General features: G+C 42.0%; 1 protein-coding gene across 1 annotated transcript in view; it reads left to right on the forward strand.

The window, feature by feature from the left end:
• The first annotated feature begins 73 nt into the window (after positions 1-73).
• Gdap2 (ganglioside induced differentiation associated protein 2) overlaps positions 74-24,900 on the forward strand; it is a 49,033-nt gene continuing 24,206 nt past the window's right edge. The window contains exons 1-6 of the mRNA XM_057794200.1: positions 74-247; positions 7,757-7,996; positions 8,773-8,912; positions 19,024-19,177; positions 19,426-19,514; positions 23,141-23,217. Coding sequence (XP_057650183.1) covers positions 7,821-7,996; positions 8,773-8,912; positions 19,024-19,177; positions 19,426-19,514; positions 23,141-23,217 — 636 coding nt within the window. The 5' untranslated portion in view covers positions 74-247; positions 7,757-7,820. The remainder of the gene's footprint in view (positions 248-7,756; positions 7,997-8,772; positions 8,913-19,023; positions 19,178-19,425; positions 19,515-23,140; positions 23,218-24,900) is intronic.

Here is a 24,900-nt window from a genome sequence, read left to right on the forward strand (position 1 = left end):
TTCCGCCCGGCGTTCCCCTTGCCTTCTAGGGCGGAAGTGACGGCGGAACGCTGTGATTGGGCGGCGTGGCGGAGAGGAAGCGGGTGCCTTTGCTGTCAGAAAGCTGAAGCTAGTCATCCCGGCTTCTGGAGACCCAACTCCCTTCAGTCTCTGCCTCTGGCAGTTCCTGTGTGCAGATGTCACCTGCCCGCCTTCTGCGACGGAGCTGAGCTGCGGACCGCCGCCCGGATGGGCCCGCCCGAGCGCCGTGAGAGGCGGGCGAAACCGGGAGGGGAGGGTGGCGCGGCCGGGTGCAGCGGCTGGAAGGCATCAGGCTGGCCTGTCGGCTTGGGCTCTGGGGCTCGCACCCAGGGCAGGTTTGGGCGTGGAGCTCTGGAGGCTCACTTATCGGGATGCTGGAATGCGGTGTGGCGGATAGCGCTGCGGGTGGCGGCTCAAGTCGAGTCTAGCCCGCCCTGTAGATTGCGTCGGCTGTGGGCAGACGCCGAGTCCAGGATGCTGAGTTGTCCAGGGACCCCCGCAGTCCCTGGAGTGACATTGACCTGGCTTTGTGTTTCCGCTCTCAAGCCACTGGAGAGGGAAGTGACCCTGGGCTGGCCCGTCCTTGATTGCAGACTGAGACTGAGCTGCTCTGTTGAAAAGAGGGAATTAGTTTTTCTCTCTTTGACTTCTGCCCTCTTCTATCCTTGGACTGTCTAGAAGTTTTAGAATGAGCTCTGATGTCTGTGCCTGTCTATATAGAACTGAAGCTGGTATATAATTAAACAAAAAAGTATCTCCTTCCGTCGCTTATTAAGCAAGCCCTCTGTAGTCTGTGGCCAGCCTAGAAAATAGATAGGTAGACAAGTGTGTAGTTGACAGGTAGATTTATCTTCCTGCTTAATTTTTAAGGATTGTTTACCAGGTATAGTTTTCTTTATGTTTTAAAACATGTTCCCCTCATCTTCTATCTTTAAGAAAATTGCTTTGGTGGAGACACATACGTGGTGATTGTAGCAACATGGGTGTTTTGAAACAAGAATACATTTGTTGGTTAGAGGAAAGAGAAGGCAAGAAATTGCGGCAATAGATTTATTTCAAGCAGGGGAGGAGCATTTGGATAGGTGTGTATGTTCCTTACCTCCTGCATTACCTTGTTAGAGGTGGAAAAATGTATGCTTTGGTGGGAAAATAGTGTAGAATCTTTCAGGCCAGTCCAACCGTTAGACATTGCCAGCTGGTGTTGTCATCTTTAATCACGGGATCAAAGACAGGTTTGGGTCATAACTTTAATCCTAGCACTCAGAAGGCAGCCTAGTCTAGATATGGAGTGCTAAGACAGCACATCCTCCCCCCCACCCCCCACCCTTTTGAGACGAGTTCTCACTGTGTTTCCCTGGCTGTCCCAGAACTCTCCACAGACCAGGCTGTCCTTGAACTCACAGAGGTGTGCCTGCCTCTGCCTGCATGGTGCTGGAATTAAAGGTGTGCACAGACAGGCTAAGATAGCACAGCTTAATCTTCATTTTCTTGTCCACTACAAGGACAGAACCTTACATTCTCCTCCCCTCCCACAGACAAGGTTTGCTGTAGTTTTAGAACCTGTCCTGGAACTAGCTCTTGTATCCCAGGCTAGCCTTTAACTCACAGGATTAAAGGTGTGCACCACCACCTCCCGCCCGGGATACAAGTGTGGGACGCCATGGCTCTGGTAGCTGGAAAGACCCAACCAACAACCAACAACTGGATATGATTGAATGTATGGGAGAGCTCCCAGAGTGCGCAGCAAAGACAGTAATAGGATTTCAAGGAGGAAATGGTAAACTTAAGACATTTCTGTTGATCTTGGAATCAGAGCTTTAATCATTGCTGAGCTGAAGGAAAATTGCAAAAGGCTGAGTAAACAAAGAGAAAGCAGAACTCTGCAACAAATGCTCAGAAGTGAAGCGGGGACTGGAATGATGATGTCTCATTCTTAGCCCTGCCACTCAAGTGTGAGGGCTGGGTTTGGATCCCCAGTACCCACATAGAAAGCTGTGGCATGCACCTGTAATTTTAGTTCTGGATTAAGGAGACAGGAGGATTCTTGAAGTTTAGTGGCTGAATCACTGAACACCAGACCCGGTGAGAGACCCTGTCTCAGAAAATAAGTTGAACAAGCAATTGGCGCTTGCTGTTGACCTCTAACCCTCATTCCCATACTTACACATGTCCATGCGTACGTACACCATACACACTGACACAGTGTGAAGTGGTGAGGAGAGCCAGCCCCGGTGGCACAGACCTGAAATCCCAGCTACACAGGAGGCCAAGGCAGGAGCTTCTTTGTGAGCTCAAGTAAGCAAGGCAAGGCTGGGCAACCTAGGATGCTCCATCTCAAAATAAAGAGTAAAAGGAGGGCTGGAGATATAGCTCAGTGATAGTGTTTGCCCAGCATGCCTGAGGCCCTAGGTTTAACCCCAGTACCATTGAAAAGATGTATGTGTGATCTGAAGAAGAAATGAGGGAAGATAGATTTTCTTTCTTTCTTCTTTTGGTTTTTCGAGACAGAGTTTGGAGCCTGACCTGGAACTAGCTCTTGTAGACCAGGCTGGCCTCGAACTCACAGAGATCCTCCTGCTGTTGGGCCCTAAAGCCCCACCAAGGAGGAGGTCGCCCCAAAGACATTCACAGCACAGTTGATGCAATAGCAAGAGGAATTTTTATTCTGCCACGGCAGAGGTCCCTCAGCCTCGAGAGGAGAAGGACGCCCGCTTTGTCTATTACAAGCTCTTTTAAAGGAAAAAACACAAAATCAGGGAGGGGGTAGTACAGAATCAAAGGGAAAGTCCAAAAATCATTTGTCAACTATTTTGACTAGTTCATTCAACGGTCAGCTAACTCTACTTGATCAATGTTATAGCGGTTAGAAGGAGGAACACCTGCAGGTCGTCTCACCCCAGTTCCGGGGTCCGGGTCTATTGAAGAAAGACTACAATGGGGATGGAAAGTACTCAGAGCTCCAGTGCAGGCGTGGTTGGTTACCAGGGTCCTGGGTCCCAGGAAGGGGGGTGCAGTAGTGCTAAGGTGCCTCCTAATGCTAAGGGCCTGGTTCCCAGGAAGGGGGTGCAGTAGTGCTAAGGTGCCTTAAAGTCTGTCACTGCCTCTGCCTCCCAAGTGCTAGGATTAAAGGTGTGTACCACCACCGCCCTGCCATAGGATAGATTTTCAAGAACAGGAGGAGCTGGTGGGGAGAGAGGAAGATGTTAATGGAGAATTGATGCTATTCTTGTGAAGAGCAGCTGGTAAAGTGCTTGAATTAAGCCCTTTTGGCAGGTCTAGGCATACAGAATATATCCTGAGATCATTCAGAAGTTGGAAAAGCCTGCACGAAGACGGACTTGGAACTGGGGAGCAGTTAGCGCTTTGAACAGCAGGAAAGAAAGAGAGCAGAGAGAGTGACATGGGCCTCAGGACCCGTGCCCTGCGTGTGGCCTCAGCGTCCACGTGGTAGTTACACGTCCTTGGACTGGTACTGTGCCACTGAGTTTGAAACAAGAGTCTTAATACCTGCTGCATGGGAGTGACATAAGGATTGGAGAGCGTATATGCGACATGCCCTCTGTACCTGTCACATTCACTGGGAATCTGTTCATGCCCCAAACTCTCACGTATAGCTCTCAGAATTACTTTCCCCTCCGTGTAAAACTTTGCTGTAGTTTTTCGTTCTTACTGCTACTTTCTGAAGGGGACAATCTCTACTTTTCTAGCCTAAAGTGCTCTCTCCCTGCCTCCCATTTGTTGTAGCACATTTATCACACAGTTTCTGTGATCTTGTGATTGTGTGGTTTTTGTGGCTTTGTCTCTTCCACTAGACATTTAGTGTCCAACCTTCTTGAATGAATGAATGAAAACCTGGAACATAATGGGCCAAGGAATGTTTCTTTTCTCACAGGTTTTCCAGGACAGGAATTCAGGAGGAGCATTGTTGCATTGTTGTGAAGTTCTGATTCAGCATCTCTCATGAGGTTGCTGTGAAAACACCAGCTGTGGCTGAAGTAGTTTTAAGGCCAGCTAAGGCCAGAGGATCCACACTTTCACAGTGGTTTATTCAAAAGCCTGGGCATGGTGTTAGCTTTTGGCAGAGAACCTCAGCTTCCTCAGTTGGAGCCTAACACCTTCAGAGCACAATGAGAGAGAAAGAGAGAGACGGATAGACAGGGTGTGGCCACAGTGCCTTTTCTAGCTATCTTTGGAAAGGAAGATGCCCCACCATCACTCCACACTATTTTCTTGGTCTCATAGGGTAACCAGGAGGAAACCGCACAGTATGAATGCCAAAGGCGATTGTCACTGAAGGACTGTAAAGATTCTCTCTGTAGGTGCTGTGGGGAGTCACTTGCAGAGATGATGGGAATGTGTAAAATAGTAGTGTTGGTGGAGGGGCGTGTAGTCAAGATTGCTTTCCTTACAAGCTTGTGTGCTTTCCATACCCTTGTGGCATAGGAACAGACAGATGTTGGGCTATTCGGGGATTAACAAGACATGGCAAGAAAAACCATGACCAAGATCTGTATGTCTGTAACTCAGCTCAGCACCCAGCTTTTTTATCTTGCATGGTGATTTGACAGTGAGGACTTTGAGTCTTTGATGCACGTGGAAATATAACTTCATCCTGACTGTGGTCGCACTGCCTCTCAGGACATCTTAAGAGGTCATTCACTGTGCCTGGCTTTGCGACAGGTCTCTGTGGTTTCAGAACATTTAGTCTTCACATTGAGCCTGGATTAATCATGGCTGCTTCGATAGAAACTGTAGCTTTACCCCAAGGATCACAGCTCATAGATGGTGGCAGGAACCCGAACTTGGGCCTTGAACACAGGGGCTCATGACTTGCATTATGCCACCTTGCACTGTTGCACTGTGTAATTTTGTCACCTGACAGTAGTTAAGAGAAGCTAGGTTCAAAGTTATGTACACATTATGGTTTTAGCTCTGTCACAGGAATAAAGGAGAGCTACACCAAAGTTGAGATTTTTTTTTTGATCATTTAATTTTTTTGTTGATTTTCAAATCTTCTAGAAGCAGGTGTTAGAGTCAGAAATATACATTTAAAAAGCAATTTCATCCTGAAAGTTGACATGCAAGTTTGCAGTCTTGAAGCTGTTTATGTGTTCCATGAATTCTCCCTCTCTTTCTATCTCTATCTTATGGCTAAGAACTTTGAGCATGTGTCAGCATGTTTTTTTTGCAATCAAGAATTTCTGCAGATAGTCATTACATTGAGTGAGTGGTACTTGTCCTCTGTTCAGTTTGCCTCGAGCAAGTCTGAGTACTTGTAAACATATAGCAAAGTTAGGTTTGCTTCCAGGTTCAAAGGCTGATTGTGAACTAAGCACAACATCTAGAAAAACCAGTTTTAACGAAGTATTTAGTATAAATATTGAACACTAAGGCAAATTATCCTGGTATAATCTACAAAATCTTTTTTTAAAAACTGCTGTGAATGACCACACTTCTTCCTAACAATGTATGTAAAAGAATTAGCGTATCTGGTAGATCCATGCTTCTACTTAGTATCTGTGCCTCTCACCAAGAAACACCGATAAATTATTTTTGGAAGAGCATGTGTGTTCTCCCTGAATGTGACAATAAATGTTGGTATCATGTCAAGAAGCTGTTTAAAAACTAGTTCCCAGATTGAATTTCTTCAATCTTCATCTGTCTGTTCACTTTCTTGAGCTCACTTAGCCTTGCTCCTTTGGTAGCATCTGCTCTGACTGTCCTCCTGAAGCACTCCACGAATACCCTCTTCTATTGGCCTTCCTCTACCACCTTTGCAGGGCTTCCTTCCTTCTTACCAGCCTTCTCTCTCCCATACGGTCTTTCTTAGTACACATTTTGCTGTAGGACTCAGTCCTGGGAGCTCTTTTTCCCTGTTTGCATTCGCTCTGCAGGCAGTCTTATCTAGTTCCTGTAGCTTTCAGCACTGCACAAGCTGAGACTATTAGCTGATCTATTAGCTGAACCTCTGCTCTGAGCTCTAGCTTCAAGCTTCCAGTTGTCAGTTTGATAATAAGCACATGGCCAGGTAATTAGCATTTGAATCAGCATATTCGAAAAGCCATGTGGGAAGGGAAAGTCATTGTTTTTCCTTTACCCTACTTTAACTCCAATCTTGCTTTTCTATAAATAGCATTGCTATCCTACTCAGTTGCTCAAGCAAGCAGTCTAGCCATTGTCTGACTTACGTGCTTCCTCACCCTCTGTATTTCTACGGAAGTCCTTTGGTTCTACCTGTCAATTATCTCAAATCTGACATTTCTCATGGCCACTCTCTCCTAAGTTCCTGCCTGAATTTTCTACTGCTACTCTTGTCCCTCTTGCTTTCCCTAACTAGAGTTGTCTTTCGGTGTATTTAGTTGTGGTGGTCAAGACCCTCTAGTGGCTTCTTTCATCTTTAGAGTAAGAGCTAAGGATTTTGGCATGACTTAAAACTGCATCATCTAGCCTTCCTCTGCACCAACTCCGTTATCTAATTCATTACCTATTAGATTCTCCAGCCAGAGTGACTTCCTGGCTCCTCTTGGACTGTGGCTCACTTCTTCTTGCCCTTTGGTCGTTGCCCTGGCTGTTTCCCTCCTGTTTTGCTTTCTCAATTTAACTTGTTCCTCACACGTCAGCTTTCTCTGTAACGCACAGTCCATTTACACTGTTATCATCCCCTTTCTTCTCTGAAGACACATGGGCTCCCTAAGGTAGAAATGCGCTGTGACCCGTGTTCCCAGGACCTAAAATACACTAAGTGCTTACAAGTTAGAGTGGATGAATGAGTCAGCTGTTCACTGAAATAGCCATAGGACTCAGTGGTAAGTTGAGCATCTCTTTCTCTGGTGATTTCCATGACCAAGTGCCGCTCTAGATGCTGCTATATGTCTTTCTATAACCTTCTTCTTCCTCTACCATGGGCAGTCCCATATATCTTATCTTGTGTATGGCTAGATCCTGTTCATTTTTTTCTCTGTATGTTACTTCATTTTTAAAAACATTTCACTTTATTTTTAGTTAGGTATATATGTGTATGCCTATGTGTGGTCTGTGCATATTTATGAATGCAGGTGCCGGAAGAGGGAGGGCATCATATACCTTAGAGCTGGAGTTATAAGTGGTGTGGGCTTCCTAACATGGGAGCTAAGAAACAAACCAGGTCCTCTTCAAGAGCATTATGCACTCATAATTGCTGAGCCATCTTTCTAGCTCCCATATGCTGTCTCTTAAATCCAAGCCTCATTTATCTTCTTTTATTCCTTACCTTTATTAGCTCTTACTACTTAAGTGTAGGGACTTCCTTGTCTCATTCAGTTTTACTAACTTGTACGCATATTATCAAATGGAATTACTTAATGTATATATATATGTATATAATCAATTTATATCTTATAGCATGTCATAGAGCATTTTATTTACTTATTTTGCAATAGTGGGTATTCAGAGAATGTTGAATGAATAGTCCTTTCTGAAAAATAGAACTGGTGTGATTTTTGTGTTGATTTTGATCACAAAGGTTGCAGTTATTGAAAGGAATTTATGCTTATATAATCCCTCCTTATTCCCATTTTTAGGATTTTTTAGTTGTCCTTGTTTTAATCGACCATTACAGTGACTGTGGACACATAGTGTACTCTTGGCTCATTCATTCCACAGGAGAATTTGCTTTGTTGGCTTAGTAGAATTAAAGTAATATTTGTGAGTAACATTTATGCTTTTGTTTTAAAATGATTTCTTCTTCTCTTTTTAGCTAAAGTCTCCAGGGATTGCTGAATTGCTGAGGAGTTTGAGATACAAGCTGAAGTTCCCATTCCATGGATCCCTTGGGTGCACCTTCCCAGTTTGTGGATGTGGACACCCTGCTAAGTTGGGGTGACTCGTATAAAGATGAATTAAACTCCCATGACAGCACAGCTGAGGCATTCCAGGAGGACACCATCAGATCACCTTTTCTTTATAATCGGGACATTAATGGAAAAGTGGTTCTTTGGTAATTTTTTCATTATGTCTTACTGTGTATGAATCCTCATTATTTTCCTCTAAAGTTCTTTTTTATTTAAGTCCTAGCCTTATTGAAATACTGCTTTTACAATACAGCCTTGTTGGGGTATAATTATCATACAGTAAACTGTACAGAATTAAAATGTACAGCGTAAATGTTACTATGTTCATGCAACTGTAAAACCATTCCCTCAGTTAAGACAGTGATAGTTCCATCTTCTTCAGAATTAATCTCCGCGTTGGTTTGCCTGCGTTGGACATTGCACATACATGAAATTTCACAGTGAGATTTTTGAACTTAGTACAATGTTTTCACTCCAGTACAAAGGACTGCTTCTCTTTCATGGCTCAGCAGGACTCTGTGTGTGCACACTAAGAGCACATTATCGGCCCACTAGTTGATGGACAGTTAGGTTGTTATATTCTGTTGGCTATTATGACTGATGCTATTTCCAAACTTTTTAAAGCAACTACTTTCAACTGTGTGAACATTCTGTTTTAATGAAGGAAATGTGGCGAAGGGTAAATGTATGGCATGGTGGCTTTGTGAATTCTGGGGTTGGAGCAGTTACAGTAAAGCTCACAGGTACCAGAGTAACTGTAAGCCAAGCATTCTCTCCTGTTTCTACTTTTTTTTCTATTTCTTGACTTGGGAATTAGCAAAGCCAATATTGCAGAGATAGAAGGTTTTGGAGAAATTAGAAACTAGGCCAGTTGTCTCCTTCCTTTTTCCCACAACTGCTTTTTTATCCATTGGTTCCACAGGAAAGGAGACGTGGCATTACTGAACTGTACAGCCATTGTGAATACCAGCAATGAAAGCCTCACAGATAAGAATCCCGTGTCAGAAAGTATCTTCATGCTTGCAGGGCCAGATCTGAAGGAGGACCTACAGAAACTTAAAGGTGACTGGACGCTCTTAGGCGTGTTATCGCTCAGGGAATACTTTGACGTCTTCTATCATGAAGAAGTGTGTCGGGTGTTTTTGGAAAAAATCTCTGCATATAAAGCTGATTTCCTGCTGTTGAAACCAATAGTCTTTGCAGTCCCCACAGTGCATGAAAGCCGGGCACTAAGATTTCACTAGCAGTGCAACTCATCAGTCATATGCTGAACCTTAAATGACAGACATGCTTGCTAGCTTTATCAGCTTGATCCAAACGAGTCATCTAAGAAGAGAGAACTTCAACTAAGAAATGTCTTCATAAAATGGGGCTGTAGTCAAGCCTATATGACATCTTCTTAATTAGTGATGGGTGTGTGAGTGTCCAGTTTATTGTGAACAGGGCTCTCCCTGGGCTGGTGGGTCTGGTTCTATTAGAAAGCAGTCTGAGCAAGCTATGAGGAGCAAGCCCATAAGCAGAGAACATGGAGTACTGAGGAGGGTTGAAAACACCTTTAATCAAACTATAGCAAGATGCTATTAAAAACATGAAAATTAAAATGGATCTTTAAGAAAATACTGCAAAGTTGTTTGGTAAAGGGAAGAGAGAAGCTAATGTGGAAACTCCCCTTATGGGGGTTCGCATGCACGTGCATGCTCATGCATCCTAGAGTGAGACTTCAAAATACAGAGAGTGGAAGGGCTAGCACGATTTTACACCAAATTTATCCCTCTTAAATTTAATAATTACCTATAAAGAATAAAAACCCGGGATTTGACAGACTATTCAGTAGCTGTTAGTGTTTAGCTCCGGTTCATTTTGCAGTGCTCTCCTATGCCAGGTGTGTGACTGGAGACTGTGACATCACTGCTCAGTCCGAGTCTTCTCATCTCTCAGGTTGGCGTGGTCATGGTAATCCTGCCTCAGTTCTTGGCACAGAGCAAAAGTTTAGTAAATACTTTTGATTAAAAAACCTAGTATCACACAAACCATTTGGCATAGTCTATTGCTGTAGGCACCACTAATAAACGAATACACAGATCAAATGGCATGGTGGACTTGAGTTTGATAGGGAGAATCAAGTTCTGTTGCTGTAGGCACCATTAATAAATTAGTATGCAGATCAAATAGCACAGTAGACTTCAGGTATGATAGGGGAAGTCAGAGTCTGTTGCTTCTCCTGCTGCCAGTTAGTTTTGTCTTGTTTGAAGGACCATTGCTGACCTGAAAAGGCTATCAGTGGCTGCTGAAGGTCTCAGTATGTGACTCTATCCCCTTTTCTTGTTTTTATTAAATTAGTTAATGATGACCAAATTTGTGATAGAAAGCTAAGAGCAGTTATCAAAGGAACTGACTGGAAATACAAGCCAAAAAACAAAAATTGATAGATATTAGTACTATAGCTTTACAGTTATTTATTTATTTATTTATTTATTTATTTATTATGTATACAATATTCTGTTTACAGGCCAGAAGAGGGCACCAGACCTCATTACAGATGGTTGTGAGCCACCATGTGGTTGCTGGGATTTGAACTCAGGACCTTTGGAAGAACAGACAATGCTCTTAACCACTGAGCCATCTCTCCAGCCAGCTTTACAGTAATTTAGAACGCTAGACAGGGTCAGGCCCGGAGCTGGTTTGACAGTATTTCTTGCACATATGAAGTACTTACTGTCAGTGGGATAACAGATCTTCCATTCTGTTTTTTATTCAGGAAACCTTAGAGTTAACACATCCTTCTTCCTTACCCTTCCCACAAAGTCTGTCATCAGGTCCTAAATTTCTTGTCGTTCTTTTTCTCTCCATTACCACTCACTCCCTCCCTCCCCACCAACTGGTCTCCCTACATTTATTCTCTGTGAAATCCATTTTCCACACACTAACTGGTGTTTACATAGCAAACTATGAACACCTTCTTATTGCCTCCCTACTTCAAACCATTTAGTGGTCCTCCAGAGTCCTTAAGCTAGTCTCCCATACCTTCAAGCTCTCACTCCTTGGTGTCCAGTCTCAACCACACTGGCTTTTGCCTTCAGAACTCAGTACCTGAACCCAAAAGATCTCTGCTCACCTCTTGCTCTCTGAAAAGTTCTCTGGTTTGCATCTGGCCTTCCTCTCTACTGTTAACTCTCAAGTTCTGCTGACATCCTGCTGACACAGATTCCTTTTCCTTCAGAAAGGCCCTTCGTTCTGTAGAATGTGCTCTTAGCCTGCAGGGTGATGCTTCTCCCCTAACAGTAATGCTGCAACATTACTGATTGTTACTGTTCATGCAGGCAGGAATTGCCCGACAAAGATAACAACATCCTTTTCTTTAAGTAGCTGTGAAACAACATTAATTCCCAAGGGTTTTAACTGAGTAAACTCTAAACTAACACTCTTAACACTGCTTTGTTAAGAACAAATCATTAGTGGTCTCCTGTGCCCATGCGTTGAAGGATGCTTCCCACTTTCTCTTCTGTCAGGTTCAGTATGGTCAGATTTGTGTTGAAGTCTTTGATCCATTTGGAAATGTATGTTTTGTACATGAGGATAGATATGGATCTATTTGCATTCTTCTATATGATGCCATCTAGTTATGCCAGCAACAATTGTTGAATATGCTTTCTTTTTTCTGTTTTATAATTTTATCTTCTTTGGCTCTGAACTCCTCTACCTGTACCTCCCAAGTGTTAGTATTACAGACATGCACCACGACGCCCAGCTTTTTCTTTTTCTAAACTCTAAAATGAGAGGTCTCCACAACAAATGAAATATATGTTTGCCTGTTACCTACTTTAAAAACCAAAATAGCATAAACATTGTCTTTCTTTTAATTAGTAGTTTTTAAGAAGTGTTATATATGATTTAAAAAGTGTGTACACACACTAAAGTAACGCAAGCCATAATATTCCCACTACTCAAACATCACCACTTCTGACTATGTCCATATGCCATATGCAGATATACACATACTCCTAGAAAGAGAAATTGTATACTGCTCTCAGAATGGTAGCATACATAGTGTCTTTAGAAAATGCATTCTACTGTTTAGTTTCAGAAATTAGATCTAATACTCAGACTATAGGTAACATTTTCAGTTGCTCAGAAATGTTTTTTGAAGTTATTTTATCGAACCCTTGTGTTCCATCAGGAGCACACATTGATCTGGTTGTTGTTATGTTGTTGATTTCTGGGTTTGATCCAGCTCAGCTCCTTACAGTACTGATGTGTGAAGTGAACTCAGTTGTTTTCCAAGCTGCCCTGGCTCTTTTATTTGTCTGTTTTACTTGTGGTGCCAGTTAGTATGTGTCTCTTCACACTATAGTAAACTTTAAGGCCATGTTTATGAATCTTGTTGTGTTCTGTGCTTTACCATATTAAAGGATATGTAAATTCTGACTGACCTGTTTGTGGTCTACCATTGATAGACACAAAGATTGCTGTCTGGATTAGGGTTTGAGCGGTCACCCTTTGCATCGGGAATGTTAGCTGTATGGTGTTTTCTAGGCTGGAGTCCAGGAAGAGAAAGGAGTGCTAACCAGAAAACAGCAAGCAAAAAGTATAGAACAGACATCCCCCCTCGAAAGCTCACCCTTCAGTCCTGAGTCAGAGCTCATACAAACAACAACCCAGTGATCCCAGTATCTCCTCACTGTGCATCCAGTTCCTTGTCACGTGTTTCATAGGTTTGATGATTTTAGGACCACACTGATAACTTGGTAGGAATCCATGCTCCCCATAGGACTATGAAGTTGTCTTTTCGACTTCTTCTGTATTTTTAAGCTGGTGATCTGTAAGGTAGAGCTATTTTGTCACTCCGAACTGCAGATTATTCTTGGTTCACCTTCCTTTCCTAGCTGTGTGCTGTTTTCCATTCTCTGTTGACTTTTGTTGAGGAAATGAAACCTGTGTCTACTCCACCACATAGAAAGCTCTCACAGGTTCCTGCTTTGCCATCTTCCCAAACTGCTCTCACAATCTGTAGTAAGTCAGTATTCCATTAGCATCATGACTGTATAAGATCTTCACAACTGGTGTCATATTTAGGAAGTGGTCTCCTGTGCCCATGCATTGAAGGATACTTCCCACTTTCTCTTCTGTCGGGTTCAGTATGGTCAGATTTGTGTTGAAGTCTTTGATCCATTTGGAAATGTATGTTTTGTGCATGAGGATAGATATGGATCTATTTGCATTCTTCTACATGATGCCATCTAGTTATGCCGGCAACAATTGTTGAATATGCTTTCTTTTTTCTGTTTTATAATTTTATCTTCTTTGTCAAAAATAAGTATTCATAGATGTGTGGATTAATATCAAGGTCTTCAATTCGATTCCATTGGTTCACCTGTCTGTTTTTATGCCAATACCAAGCTGTTTTCATTACTATAGCTCTGTAGTAGAGCTTGAAGTCAGGGAAGGTGAGGCCTCTGGAATTTTTTTTTTTTTGTACAGGATTGTTTTGGCTATCCTGGGTTTTTTGTTTTTTTATTTGAAGTTGAATGTTGTTCTTTTGAGGTCTATGAAGAACTTTGCTTGGGTTTTGATGGGGACTGCATTGAATCTGTAAATTGCAGGGCAGTTCCCCTGCAGTCTGGAAGTGGCAGACAGCAGCAGGTTTGGTATGTGGATCTTCTGATCTAATCAGAAACTCCCACAGGTATTAGCAGTAGCTCGCCTTCCTGTCCAGAGTGCCTCAGTCTACCTGAGGCCTTTAGATCATTGACCCGTCACTCCCGTTAGCTTCTCAGTTCCTCCTCCTCAGACAGCAGCACCTAAAGATCACTGGGGAGTGAGGAATGTGGTACTCAGTTCTGGGATATTTCTTGCTTTTTTTTTTTGTTTTTGCTTCCCTATTTTTCTCTATGAAGAAATCTTTTTTTTTTCAGGTTTCTTATTAACTTTTATATTTATTTATTTATTTATTTGTTTGTTTATTTATTAGAGATTTCTGCCTCTTCCCCGCCACCGCCTCCCATTTCCCTCCCCCTCCCCCAATCAAGTCTTCTTCCCTCTTCAGCCCAAAGAGCAATCAGGGTTCCCTGCCCTGTGGGAGGTCCAAGGACCACCCACCTCCATCCAGGTCTAGTAAGGTGAGCGTCCAAACTACCTAGGCTCCCACAAAGCCAGTACGTGCAATAGGATCAAAAACCCACTCTCTCCATACCTCTTCAATATAGTGCTTGAAGTTCTAGCAATAGCAATAAGACAACATAAGGGGATCAAGGGGATTCATATTGGAAAGGAAGAAGTTAAGCTTTTGTTATTTGCAGATGATATGATAGTATACATAAGCGACCCCAAAAACTCCACCAAAGAACTCCTACAGCTGATAAACACCTTTGGTAATGTGGCAGGTTACAAAATCAACTCCAAAAAATCAGTTGCCTTCCTATACACTAAGGATAAGGAAGCAGAGAGGGAAATCAGAGAAGCATCACCTTTCACGATAGCCACAAATAGCATAAAATATCTTGGGGTAACTCTGACCAAGGAAGTAAAAGATCTATTTGACAAGAACTTTAAGTCTTTGAAGAAAGAAATTGAAGAGGACACCAGAAAATGGAAGGATCTCCCTTGCTCTTGGATTGGGAGGAACAACATAGTAAAAATGGCAATTCTACCAAAAGCAATCTATAGATTCAATGCAATCCCCATCAAAATCCCATCAAAATTCTTCACAGATCTGGAGAAGATAATAGTCAACTTTATATGGAAAAACAAAAAAATCTATGAAGAAATCTTACTGCATGCTATACTTTCTTGTTTTGTCTTCCAGTTTTTTTATTCTCTTAATTTCCCTTTGTTTTGTTCTCAGGGTGATTTTCTCAACTGTAGTCTCAGCCCCTACTGAGTTTTTCTTTCTCACAGTTTTGGTAGTCTGCAGCAAATAGGAGTACGTGCTGTTTTCTGCCCCCCCCCCCTCTCTCTCTCTCTCTCTCTCTCTCTCTCTCTCTCTATATATATATATATATATATATATATATATATATATATATATATATTTTTTTTTTTTTTTTTTTTTTTTGGTTTTTCGAGATAGGGTTTCTCTGGTTTTGGAGCCTGTCCTGGAACTAGCTTTTGTAGACCAGGCTGGTCCCGAACCAACAGAGATCCGCCTGCCTCTGCCTCCCGAGTGCTGGGATTAAAGGTGTGCGCCACCACCGCCCGGCTCCTCTCTATATTTTTTTTTTATTTTTTTTTTCTTGCTGATTTTTTTTATTAATTAATTAATTTAATTATTAAAGATTTCTGCCTCTTCCCCGCCACCACCTCCCGTTCCCTCCCCCTCCCCCAATCAAGTCTTCCTTCCTCCTCAGCCCAAAGAGCAAGCAGGTTTCTCTGCCCTGTGGGAGGTCCAAGGACCACCCACCTCCATCCAGGTCTATTAAGGTGAGCATCCAAACTACCTGGGCTCCCACAAAGCCATTACATGCAATAGGATCAAGAACCCATTGCCATTGTTCTTCAGTTCTCAGTAGTCCTCATTGTCCATTATGTTCAGCGAGACCGGTTTTGTCCCATGCTTTTTCAGTCCCCGGCCAGCTGGCCTTGGTGAGTTCCCGATAGATCATCCCCATTGCCTCAGTGTGTGGGTGCACCCCTCGCCGTCCTGAGTTCCTTGCTCGTGCTCACTCTCCTTCTGCTCCTCCTTTGGATCGTGAGACTTCAGTCCAGTGCTCCAATGTTGGTCTCTGTCTCTGTCTTCTTTCATCGCCTGATGAAGGTTAATATTCAGGGGGATGCTTATATGTTTTTCTTTGGGTTCACCTTCTTATTTAGCTTCTCTAGAGTCACGAATTATAGTCTCAATGTCCTTTATTTATGGCTAGAAACCAAATATGAGTGAGTACATCCCATGTTCCTCTTTTTGGGTCTGGCTTACCTCACTCAGGATAGTGTTTTCAATTTCCGTCCATTTGTATGCAAAATTCAAGAAGTCATTGTTTTTTACTGCTGAGTAGTACTCTAATATGTATATATTCCATACTTTCTTCATCCATTCTTCCATTGAAGGACATCTAGGTTGTTTCCAGGTTCTGGCAATTACAAACAATGCTGCTATGAACATAGTTGAGCATATACTTTTGTTGTATGTTTGGGCATCTCTTGGGTATATTCCCAATAGTGGTATTGCTGGGTCAAGAGGTAGGTTGAACCCGACTTTCCTGAGAAACCGCCACACTGCTTTCCAAAGTGGTTGCACAAGTTTGCATTCCCACCAACAATGGATGAGAGTGCCCCTTTCTCCACAACCTCTCCAGCAGAGGCTATCATTGGTGTTTTTGATTTTAGCCATTCTGACCGGTGTAAGATGGTATCTTAATGTTGTCTTGATTTGCATTTCCCTGATTGCTAAGGAAGTTGAGCATGATCTTAAGTGACTTTTGGCCATTTGAACTTCTTCTGTTGAAAAGTCTCTGTTCAGCTCAGTGCCCCATTTTATAATTGGATTGATTAACCTTTTACGGTCTAATTTCTTGAGTTCTTTGTATATTTTGGATATCAGACCTTTGTCAGTTGCGGGGTTGGTGAAGATCTTCTCCCAGTCAGTGGGTTGCCTTTCTGTCTTAGTGACAGTGTCCTTTGCTTTACAGAAGCTTCTCAGTCTCAGGAGGTCCCATTTATTCAATGATGTCCTTAGTGTTTGTGCTGCTGGGGTTGTACGTAGGAAGTGTTCTCCTGTGCCCATGTGTTGTAGAGTACTTCCCACTTTCTCTTCTATCAGATTCAGTGTGTTTGGACTGATATTGAGGTCTTTAATCCATTTGGACTTGAGTTTTGTGCATGGTGATATATATGGATCTATTTTCATTCTTCTACAGATTGACTTCCAGTTTTGCCAGCACAATTTGTTGAAGATGCTCTCTTTTTTCCATTGTATACTTTTAGCTCCTTTATCGAAAATCAGGTGTTCATAGGTTTGTGGGCTAAAGTCAGGGTCTTCTATTCTATTCCATTGGTCGACTTCTCTGTTTTTATGCCAGTACCAAGCCGTTTTCAGTACTGTAGCTCTGTAATAGAGTTTGAAGTCAGGGATGGTAATGCCTCCAGACAATCCTTTATTGTATAAGATTGTTTTGGCTATCCTGGGTTTTTTGTTTTTCCATATAAAGTTGATTATTGTCTTCTCCAGATCTGTGAAGAATTTTGATGGGATTTTGATGGGGATTGCGTTGAATCTATAGATTGCTTTTGGTAGAATTGCCATTTTTACTATGTTGATCCTCCCAATCCAAGAGCAAGGGAGGTCCTTCCATTTTCTGGTGTCCTCTTCAATTTCTTTCTTCAAAGACTTAAAGTTCTTGCCAAATAGATCTTTCACTTCCTTGGTCAGAGTTACCCCAAGGTATTTTATGCTATTTGTGGCTATCGTGAAAGGTGATGCTTCTCTGATTTCCCTCTCTGCTTCCTTATCCTTAGTGTATAGGAAGGCAACTGATTTTTTGGAGCTGATTTTGTATCCTGCCACATTACCAAAGGTGTTTATCAGCTGTAGGAGTTCTTTGGTAGAGTTTTTGGGGTCGGTTATGTATACTATCCTCTCTATATTTTTTAAAACACCATTCTGGCCTTGACTCAGAGGCCCTGCATCTCCTCATACATCTCTGAAGGTCATGTTTCTAGTGTCCGGACTTTTGGTCATTTGTAAGTCTCCACGCTGCCTTTTGATGTCATGAGTAATAGGTGGTATTCTCAGTTTCTGTTTTAGTCAGGGACTTCCTCTCTTTTTAGTGGTTTTTAAGTGTTAGTGCTGTTTTGGGGGAACTGAAAAGCTAAGAGGTGTGTGTGTGCATGTCTTATTCATTTGCCTGTTTGTTTAAGGTAGTGTCTGTGTAGCCCATACTGGCTTAGAACTTACTGTATGTAGCCCAAAACATGACCTGAAACTTGGACCCCTCTCTCATCCTCCTGAATGCTGGGATTACAGGTGTGGTCCACTGTGCTTAGCTGCTTAATGTATTCAAACTATTCAAGAAGTACAGATGATGTGTGACTTATAATCAACAAGTATTTAATCCTTCCCATTTGGGGATCTGGAATTCTGGAGTCAGGATGATAGCAGATCAGAGTCTTCAGGGGGATTTGGACTTCTTCACATGAGAGGAAGCAATCCCTAGGTTGTGTTGGAAAGATAATAATCCTGTTCGTGAGGACCAGTGTGATCTCGTCTCATTCCTCTCACCTTTCAAAGACATACCGTCACATGTTAGAGGAACGTTTCAGCACAGGAAGTGGCAGGGCGTGCAAGCATTTGCTCTGTAACAGCAAGGTTATCGTTTGGTGGATCTTAAGTAGAACAGATATCCTGCGGTTTTCTTGGGCATTCGATATCCATGTTGGACAACTGGTGGTGTCAGGCAGCTAGACCTTTTTCCTGACAACTTTAACACTTAACTGAATCCCCTCTTTTCAATTGTCCTGGGGTTCTGGATTTCAGAAATTTCTTAATTCAGCATCTTCAGAGAATAGCCTCTTGTTCTGTTGTGTCAGTGGTGAAGAAATCATAACTTGCTGTGCTGGCTCAAGAAAGGGTTGTTGTGGTTTTGATTGACTGTACACACCTGCAACCCCAGCCTTTGTGTCATAGTTTGAGCATATAAGCATAGTCTGAGAAGGAATTCGAAGTCTTTTTCGTTTTCTCCAGGAAATAACAATAACCAATGCTACATGTGTGTACTTTGCGTAATTCAACTCATTTAATCTTATAAGACCAGTATCCCCCTTATGGAGGAATTCGAAGCACCATGAACATACCCAGAGTTCACACATGAACACTTTAGGCTCAGTACTTAAATAAAGCAGTAAGCTTTAAATCTGACTCTGCCCTTCAGTACAGTCAGCTTCATACTGCTTGCAGGCTGTTAGGTTCCTCTCCTTTGCTAATCCTGTTACCCATGGTCCATTAACTTTCCCCTTGCAAACCCAGGTGATGCTTCTCTGCTTGCATCTTCCCTGCCTTCTTTGTGCTTGCATCTGCTGTCCTGCTTCACTGCCACGAGAACAGAAGGAACAGACAGGGATGCTTGTATTCAGTCCTATTTTTAAATGACATTCCTCGTAGTTCTTAATCCGTTTTTGTTCTATGCTTTGCATATTGGTGTTTACCTGATCTTTACAAGCTTTTATGTGTTCCTGTTGTTCCCAGGTTGCCGAACAGGTGAAGCAAAATTGACAAAAGGCTTTAACCTAGCTGCTCGGTTCATCATTCACACAGTGGGACCTAAGTATAAAAGCCGCTATCGCACTGCAGCGGAGAGTTCCCTGTACAGCTGTTACAGAAACGTGCTTCAGCTGGCAAAGTATGGCCTATTCCCCCACGCTCTGTTAAAGATGAAACCTCCCTGTGGAAATCAAACTTTGAAGGGCTCAGATATTATCTCTCAATGAGTATGATTAAATTTTACATTAATTTAATTATCAAATAATACAGTTGAGTTAGCTTGTAAATTTATTGGTGGGAGATGCTGGCTTGTGTTTTGAGATCACCTATGGTTAGTGTATGTAGATAATTGTTTGTACAACTTTTGGGTTTTCTCTCTGATTGCAGAGAACAGTCCATGTCTTCCGTTGGCTTCTGTGTCATCAATTCTGCGAAGCGAGGTTATCCTCTAGAAGATGCAACACACATTGCACTTCGTAAGTAACGCCGCAGTGCCACGCGGAAGTCAAGTTCTTAAAGTTTTTATTATTACATAAAGTTATAACCAAAGAAGACCCATTGATTTGATGAACTACATGGCATTCTGAGAGATTTGTATTCATCAGTTGCAGAGTTCTTACTGAATTTAAGATGGTGTGTAATTTATACCTGTGCATAAAGGATTACAAGACTTGCTCATTAAGTTTGAAAATGATACCAAACTAGAAAGTATGGACAGTTGAATCAAAATAAGAACCATCTTAACAGTTTGTAAAAATGCAGCAAAAGCGAATTCGTAATATATTTGCATAACATTTTTCTATTTAGACAGAACCTTTCACAAGGTCTCTTTAGTGTAAAACTGTGTGTTTAGGTTTAAAAATCACTGAGCCCAAGCTGACCCACAGTGATGTATAGTGTTGGGCTCAGGGTATAGGTCAGTGGTAGAGTGTGTGCTTAGGATGTTCAGTGGCCAGAAATAAAATCTAATACTCAGCTCGAGAGTCCAGGACCTCAGTGTACTTCATACATTTTAGGTCACAGCTCATAAGACATTGACAGACGAGGGCAAGTCACTTAAAACATCAGTGGTATGCTTTTTTGCAGATATGATATCCATCTTCAAATACCTGAAAGACTCAAAAGGACCTTATGCTGCAGTACTTTTTTTTTTTTTTTTTTTTTTTTTTTTTTTTTTTTTTTTTTTTTTTTTGGTTTTTCGAGACAGGGTTTCTCTGTGGCTTTGGAGCCTGTCCTGGAACTAGCTCTGTAGATCAGGCTGGTCTCGAACTCACAGAGATCCGCCTGCCTCTGCCTCCCAAGTGCTGGGATTAAAGGCGTGCGCCACCACTGCCCAGCTGCAGTACTTTTTTGAAATGATTCTTTGCAGGGGTTGGAGTATCATCATAATCTACATTGTGCATCCATCAAAAGAATGCCCTAGTGCCTTATCTAAAACAGTGTTGAGAAATACAGACTTTAAAGCTACTCTAAGAACTTTACAGATCCCTGGAAAGGGGATAAAGGTGATAGGGAAGCATTCTACTGCAGGCATTACAAGGGAGAAGCTTTGGTTTCTTTGAGGTGGAACTATTCTAGTGAGGTTCTCGTCACTAGGAACTCTGATACAGCATCTGCACACCCTCCTTAAATACTATTATGTGAAATCTCTATGTACATTATCCTGGGCAAATGGTCCAAAGTGTAGCTTTACTGCCTGGTAATACATCAGTCCCCCCACAGTCTTAAGAGTAACTCACAATAACAGATAATGGTCAATAGCGGGAAGAGGGGTCTTCAGTGAAACAACTTATAGGAATGTAACTGGCATAAAGGAAGCATATACGTCTTAAAAGTGACCAAGTCCAATGGTATGAGGACCGTTGTTCCTAGACCTTAAATGTAGTAAAATTATAGAGCATCATTTTCAGAACAAACAAATACAGAGACAATGGTATACTTTCTGGAATTTGAAGATAATGAATGTCTTGTAAACATTTACATTGTCAGCATGCTAAGAACTAATCTGTTAACATAATTCATCTTTCAAATCAAGAACTTTCTTGCTTATTAATCAGCAAAACTTTTATACAAAAACCTAATATCGTCTTAATCAGTATACCAAACTTTTTATAGTATCTTTTTTCCCTAGTTCATGTACAATTAAATCCTTTGAGAAACCATCAATATCAACATTGAAGTAAAATTATTAGGTTATTTATTCAACAAGAATTTGAGTTACTACTCTGCAGCGTTACCGAATAGAAGCCCATGATGTTTGTACTTATCTTCCATGCTCCCCCATATTGGAGGTATTAATGTCCTGGATGTCACTTTCACTAGTTAAAGCATCTTCGTAAATATAAAGCATGTGACATCCTGTTTGGTTGCCAAGAAGAGCGCACAGGTGCAGCTAAAAGGAACAGTGTAAGATGACATGAGGCAATCCTTGAGTCATGAGGTCAGTGTCGTTCTTTTTCCTGGCAGGATTCTCCTTCTAAATGAGCACCATTGAGAATTTGATTTGATTACTACTTCTCATTTTACCTTCCATAGGAAACACACAGTACTATGTATGTTAAAGTACAATTCCATATGAGTGTCAAAATTTTATGTCATATAAATAGTATAAAAGAAAACCCCTTTTTATGGAAGCGGTTTTCTGGGAAGGAATGAAAGCAGAGTGGAAGGAGAAGTGAAAAACAGATTTGCACCGAGCAGCAGCAGAGTTGCAGATCTTTATTCTGCTCTCAACAAATGAGTCTAGTGTACTAGATTCGTGGATTGCATTACTTAGGGCCGTGAACTATCTTGAATAAGTGCAGGTCTCCATGTTCTACTAGACTTCAGTTAATATAATATTAATATAAGATATACTTGGGCTAAATAGGTCTACAATCTAGTTTACACACACAGTAAATGCATAATTTTTTTAAATTATGAAGCTGGAGAAATGGCTTAGGTTAAAAGCACTTGCTGCTTTTGGAGAGGACCTGGTTTCAGTTCCTAACAGCTATATGGCAGCTCAAAACCATCTATAACTGCAGTTTTGGGGATCCCACACCTACTTCTTGTCTCTTTGGGTACCAGGCGCATAGGTGGTAGATATGTAATGCATGCAGGCAAATGCTCATGTGCATAAAATCAAGGATTCTGATATGAGTGACTGCTTGGGATATAGAAAGAAGATAGGAGTTAGACTCACTGAATTTGAGGTGTCTCTGATTATCTAGGTAAACAGTTCTGTTCTTTAATTCAGAAAGATTGTACAATTTGGGAACCATCAGCATTTGAAGTTAAGTTTAATTAACAAGTTGGTGAGCTATGGAGAATACATATATCAAGAAAACAAAAAAAAATGTGGGCAGTTTTAGAAAGCAGTGCATGGGCATAAAGGACCAAAGCCAGGGATATTTAAGATTGGGCTGTTGGGTCTTAATAGAGAAAAATCAGGATGGGATAGAGGTTAAGAAAAAAAGAACTTGCTGGGTGGTGGTGCACACCTTTAATCCCAGCACTCGGAAGGCAGAGGCAGACAGATCTCTGTGAGTTCAAGGCCAGCCTGTAGTACAGAGTGAGTTCTAGAACAGCCACAACTACACGGAGAAACCCTGGAGAGAAAGAGAGAGAGAGAGAGAGAGAGAGAGAGAGAGAGAGAGAGAGAGAGAGAGAGAGAGAGAGCGCTCAGCTTTGGTTTTGTGAGTGGGAATGGGCTGAGTGGCTCATCTAAGGCTGTACCTGATGAGTAGAAAGGCACTGTGCTTCCCATTTGCACTAGGTCGTTCTGGCCAAAGGGAGGAAAAGGGACAGTAGTAGTCTGACCAGCATCTTCTGTAGCCACCTGCTGTCACAGACACTAGAACTAGAGCAGCAAATGCAGTAAAGCTCCTGCCATGGCACCTTAGGGCGAGTGGAAGGCTGAGAACAGAGAGGACGTGCCATAAAGGGACCTGAGCGATGTCTGCTACAGCCACTCTGAAGGAAAGTCATCAGGCTGTGAGACGGTGTGTAGCAGGCTTTTCTGCTGGGAATAATTTAGCTGTGACTGAAGTGAAGGAGGCCCCGTTACAGAATTAACATAGCTGGGTTTTAACACTGAATGTCTTCCCATTTTCTTCCTTAGGTACTGTGAGGCGGTTCCTAGAGATCCATGGGGAAACCATTGAAAAAGTAGTATTTGCTGTATCTGAACTCGAAGAGGTATTTTACTAATTATTTTGCTTAGTTTGAGTCTTAATTCTACATGTGTTACATTCATCCATCATCATCCGTTCCCTGAATCTGAAGCACACAATTGTAAATTTGTGGCAGTGGAACTTAATGCTCACTCATTGAAAAAGAATTACGATGGACTCTAAAAACAAATGTAGTAGGATCCGCACTGTTTGACCGTGTGAACCAGGCTTACTGGCTCTCAGTTTCCCTGCCCCTGCCTCAAGTTCTGGAATACGGGCACGCACCAATTTAAGAAGAGTTTGTGTCACAGTTTTACTGCTTAGCTCTGTTGCCTTCATAAGTGGAATGGCATAGGCGGGCAGTTCTGCCAGCTGCTCCTGCTAGCGCTCGGGATGGCACCTTGTGGCCTGAATGCTAAGTCCCCAGGTTTTAGCAGCATTGCTGCTGTGCTGGTGAAGCTTCGCCGCCTGCCTGACTGCATGTGGGTAGTAGCCAAGCCTGTGGCACAAGGTTGGCGGGTTTATGTTTGCTTGTGGGGGGCGGGGGGAGAGACGTTCCTTAAACTCGGTCCATTTAGAAAGTCAGAGCTTTGTTTTTCTCTCACTGGCTTCCCTAGCTTTAGAGCTTCTGGTATTTATTCAGCAGTCATTTAGCTCTCAGTGCTTTGCTAAAATAGGGAAGTGAAGGGGGCAGGAGTAGCATTGGTTGGTTTGCACAGACAAGACATATTTCCAAGTAAATTAATACTGATTTTAGAAGTCAGAGAGCCCTGGGAAGGGCAGTGTTCCTTTGCTAGTAAGCTTTCTAAGATGGGAAAAACATGAAATACAGAAAAAAAAAAAATTTGAAAGCATGGGTAGTACTCATTTCTTAAAGAGTTGTATGCCTACAAATGACCAGTGTAAAGACACTTCACAACATTGACCATTATAGAAATGCAAGCCAAAGCTACAGTGAGATACCAAAGTTATAGTATAATACAGTAGTAGTTTATGCAAAAATATTTAAAATGTGAAGATGAATATTTATAGCAGCATTGTTTATCGATGAGCATATGTAGAGCATATAGAGGGTAGTATTCATCCTTGGGGGAATGAATTATGGATACATGTTAAAAAGTGAACCTGGAAAGCATGTTAACTGAATAAACTAGACATAAAAGGCTACAAACTGTATTCTGTTTTATTGAAATGTTCAAACTAGGCACATCTATTTAGACAGAACAATTGGAAGCTCAGGGTTTGGTAAAAGGAATTGTAGGGAAAGATTGCTGATGGGTTGGTTTGGGGTGATGTCAGTGTTCTAGAATTAGATGGTGGTGATTGCACAGCTTTGAGAATATACCAACAGTCACTGAATTCTGTATTTTCAACAGGTTAGTTTTATGGTATATGAATTCTTTAAAAAGCTTAGTGCATGTGAGTGTGTGTGAGTGTGTGTGTGTGTGTGTGTGAAGTATGCCTGTACTCTGTGCCATGACGTGTGGAAGTCCGAGAAGAGCTTGTGGAATTGTTCTCCCCACCGTGTGCAGTTTTTATAGACTGAGCTCAGTGGTCAGGCCTGCATAGCACGTTGACAAGCTGAGCCTGATGCTGACCCTGTCTACATTTGTTTGCTTGTTTCTGTTTGTTTTTTTTTTTTTAAGTTTGGTTTTTGTTTTGTTTTTGTTTGCTTTGCTTTGCTTTGAAACAAGGTCTCTCTTTATAG

Source organism: Chionomys nivalis, chromosome 18, assembly GCF_950005125.1.
Source record: "Chionomys nivalis chromosome 18, mChiNiv1.1, whole genome shotgun sequence".
NCBI classification, from domain to species: Eukaryota; Metazoa; Chordata; class Mammalia; order Rodentia; family Cricetidae; genus Chionomys; species Chionomys nivalis.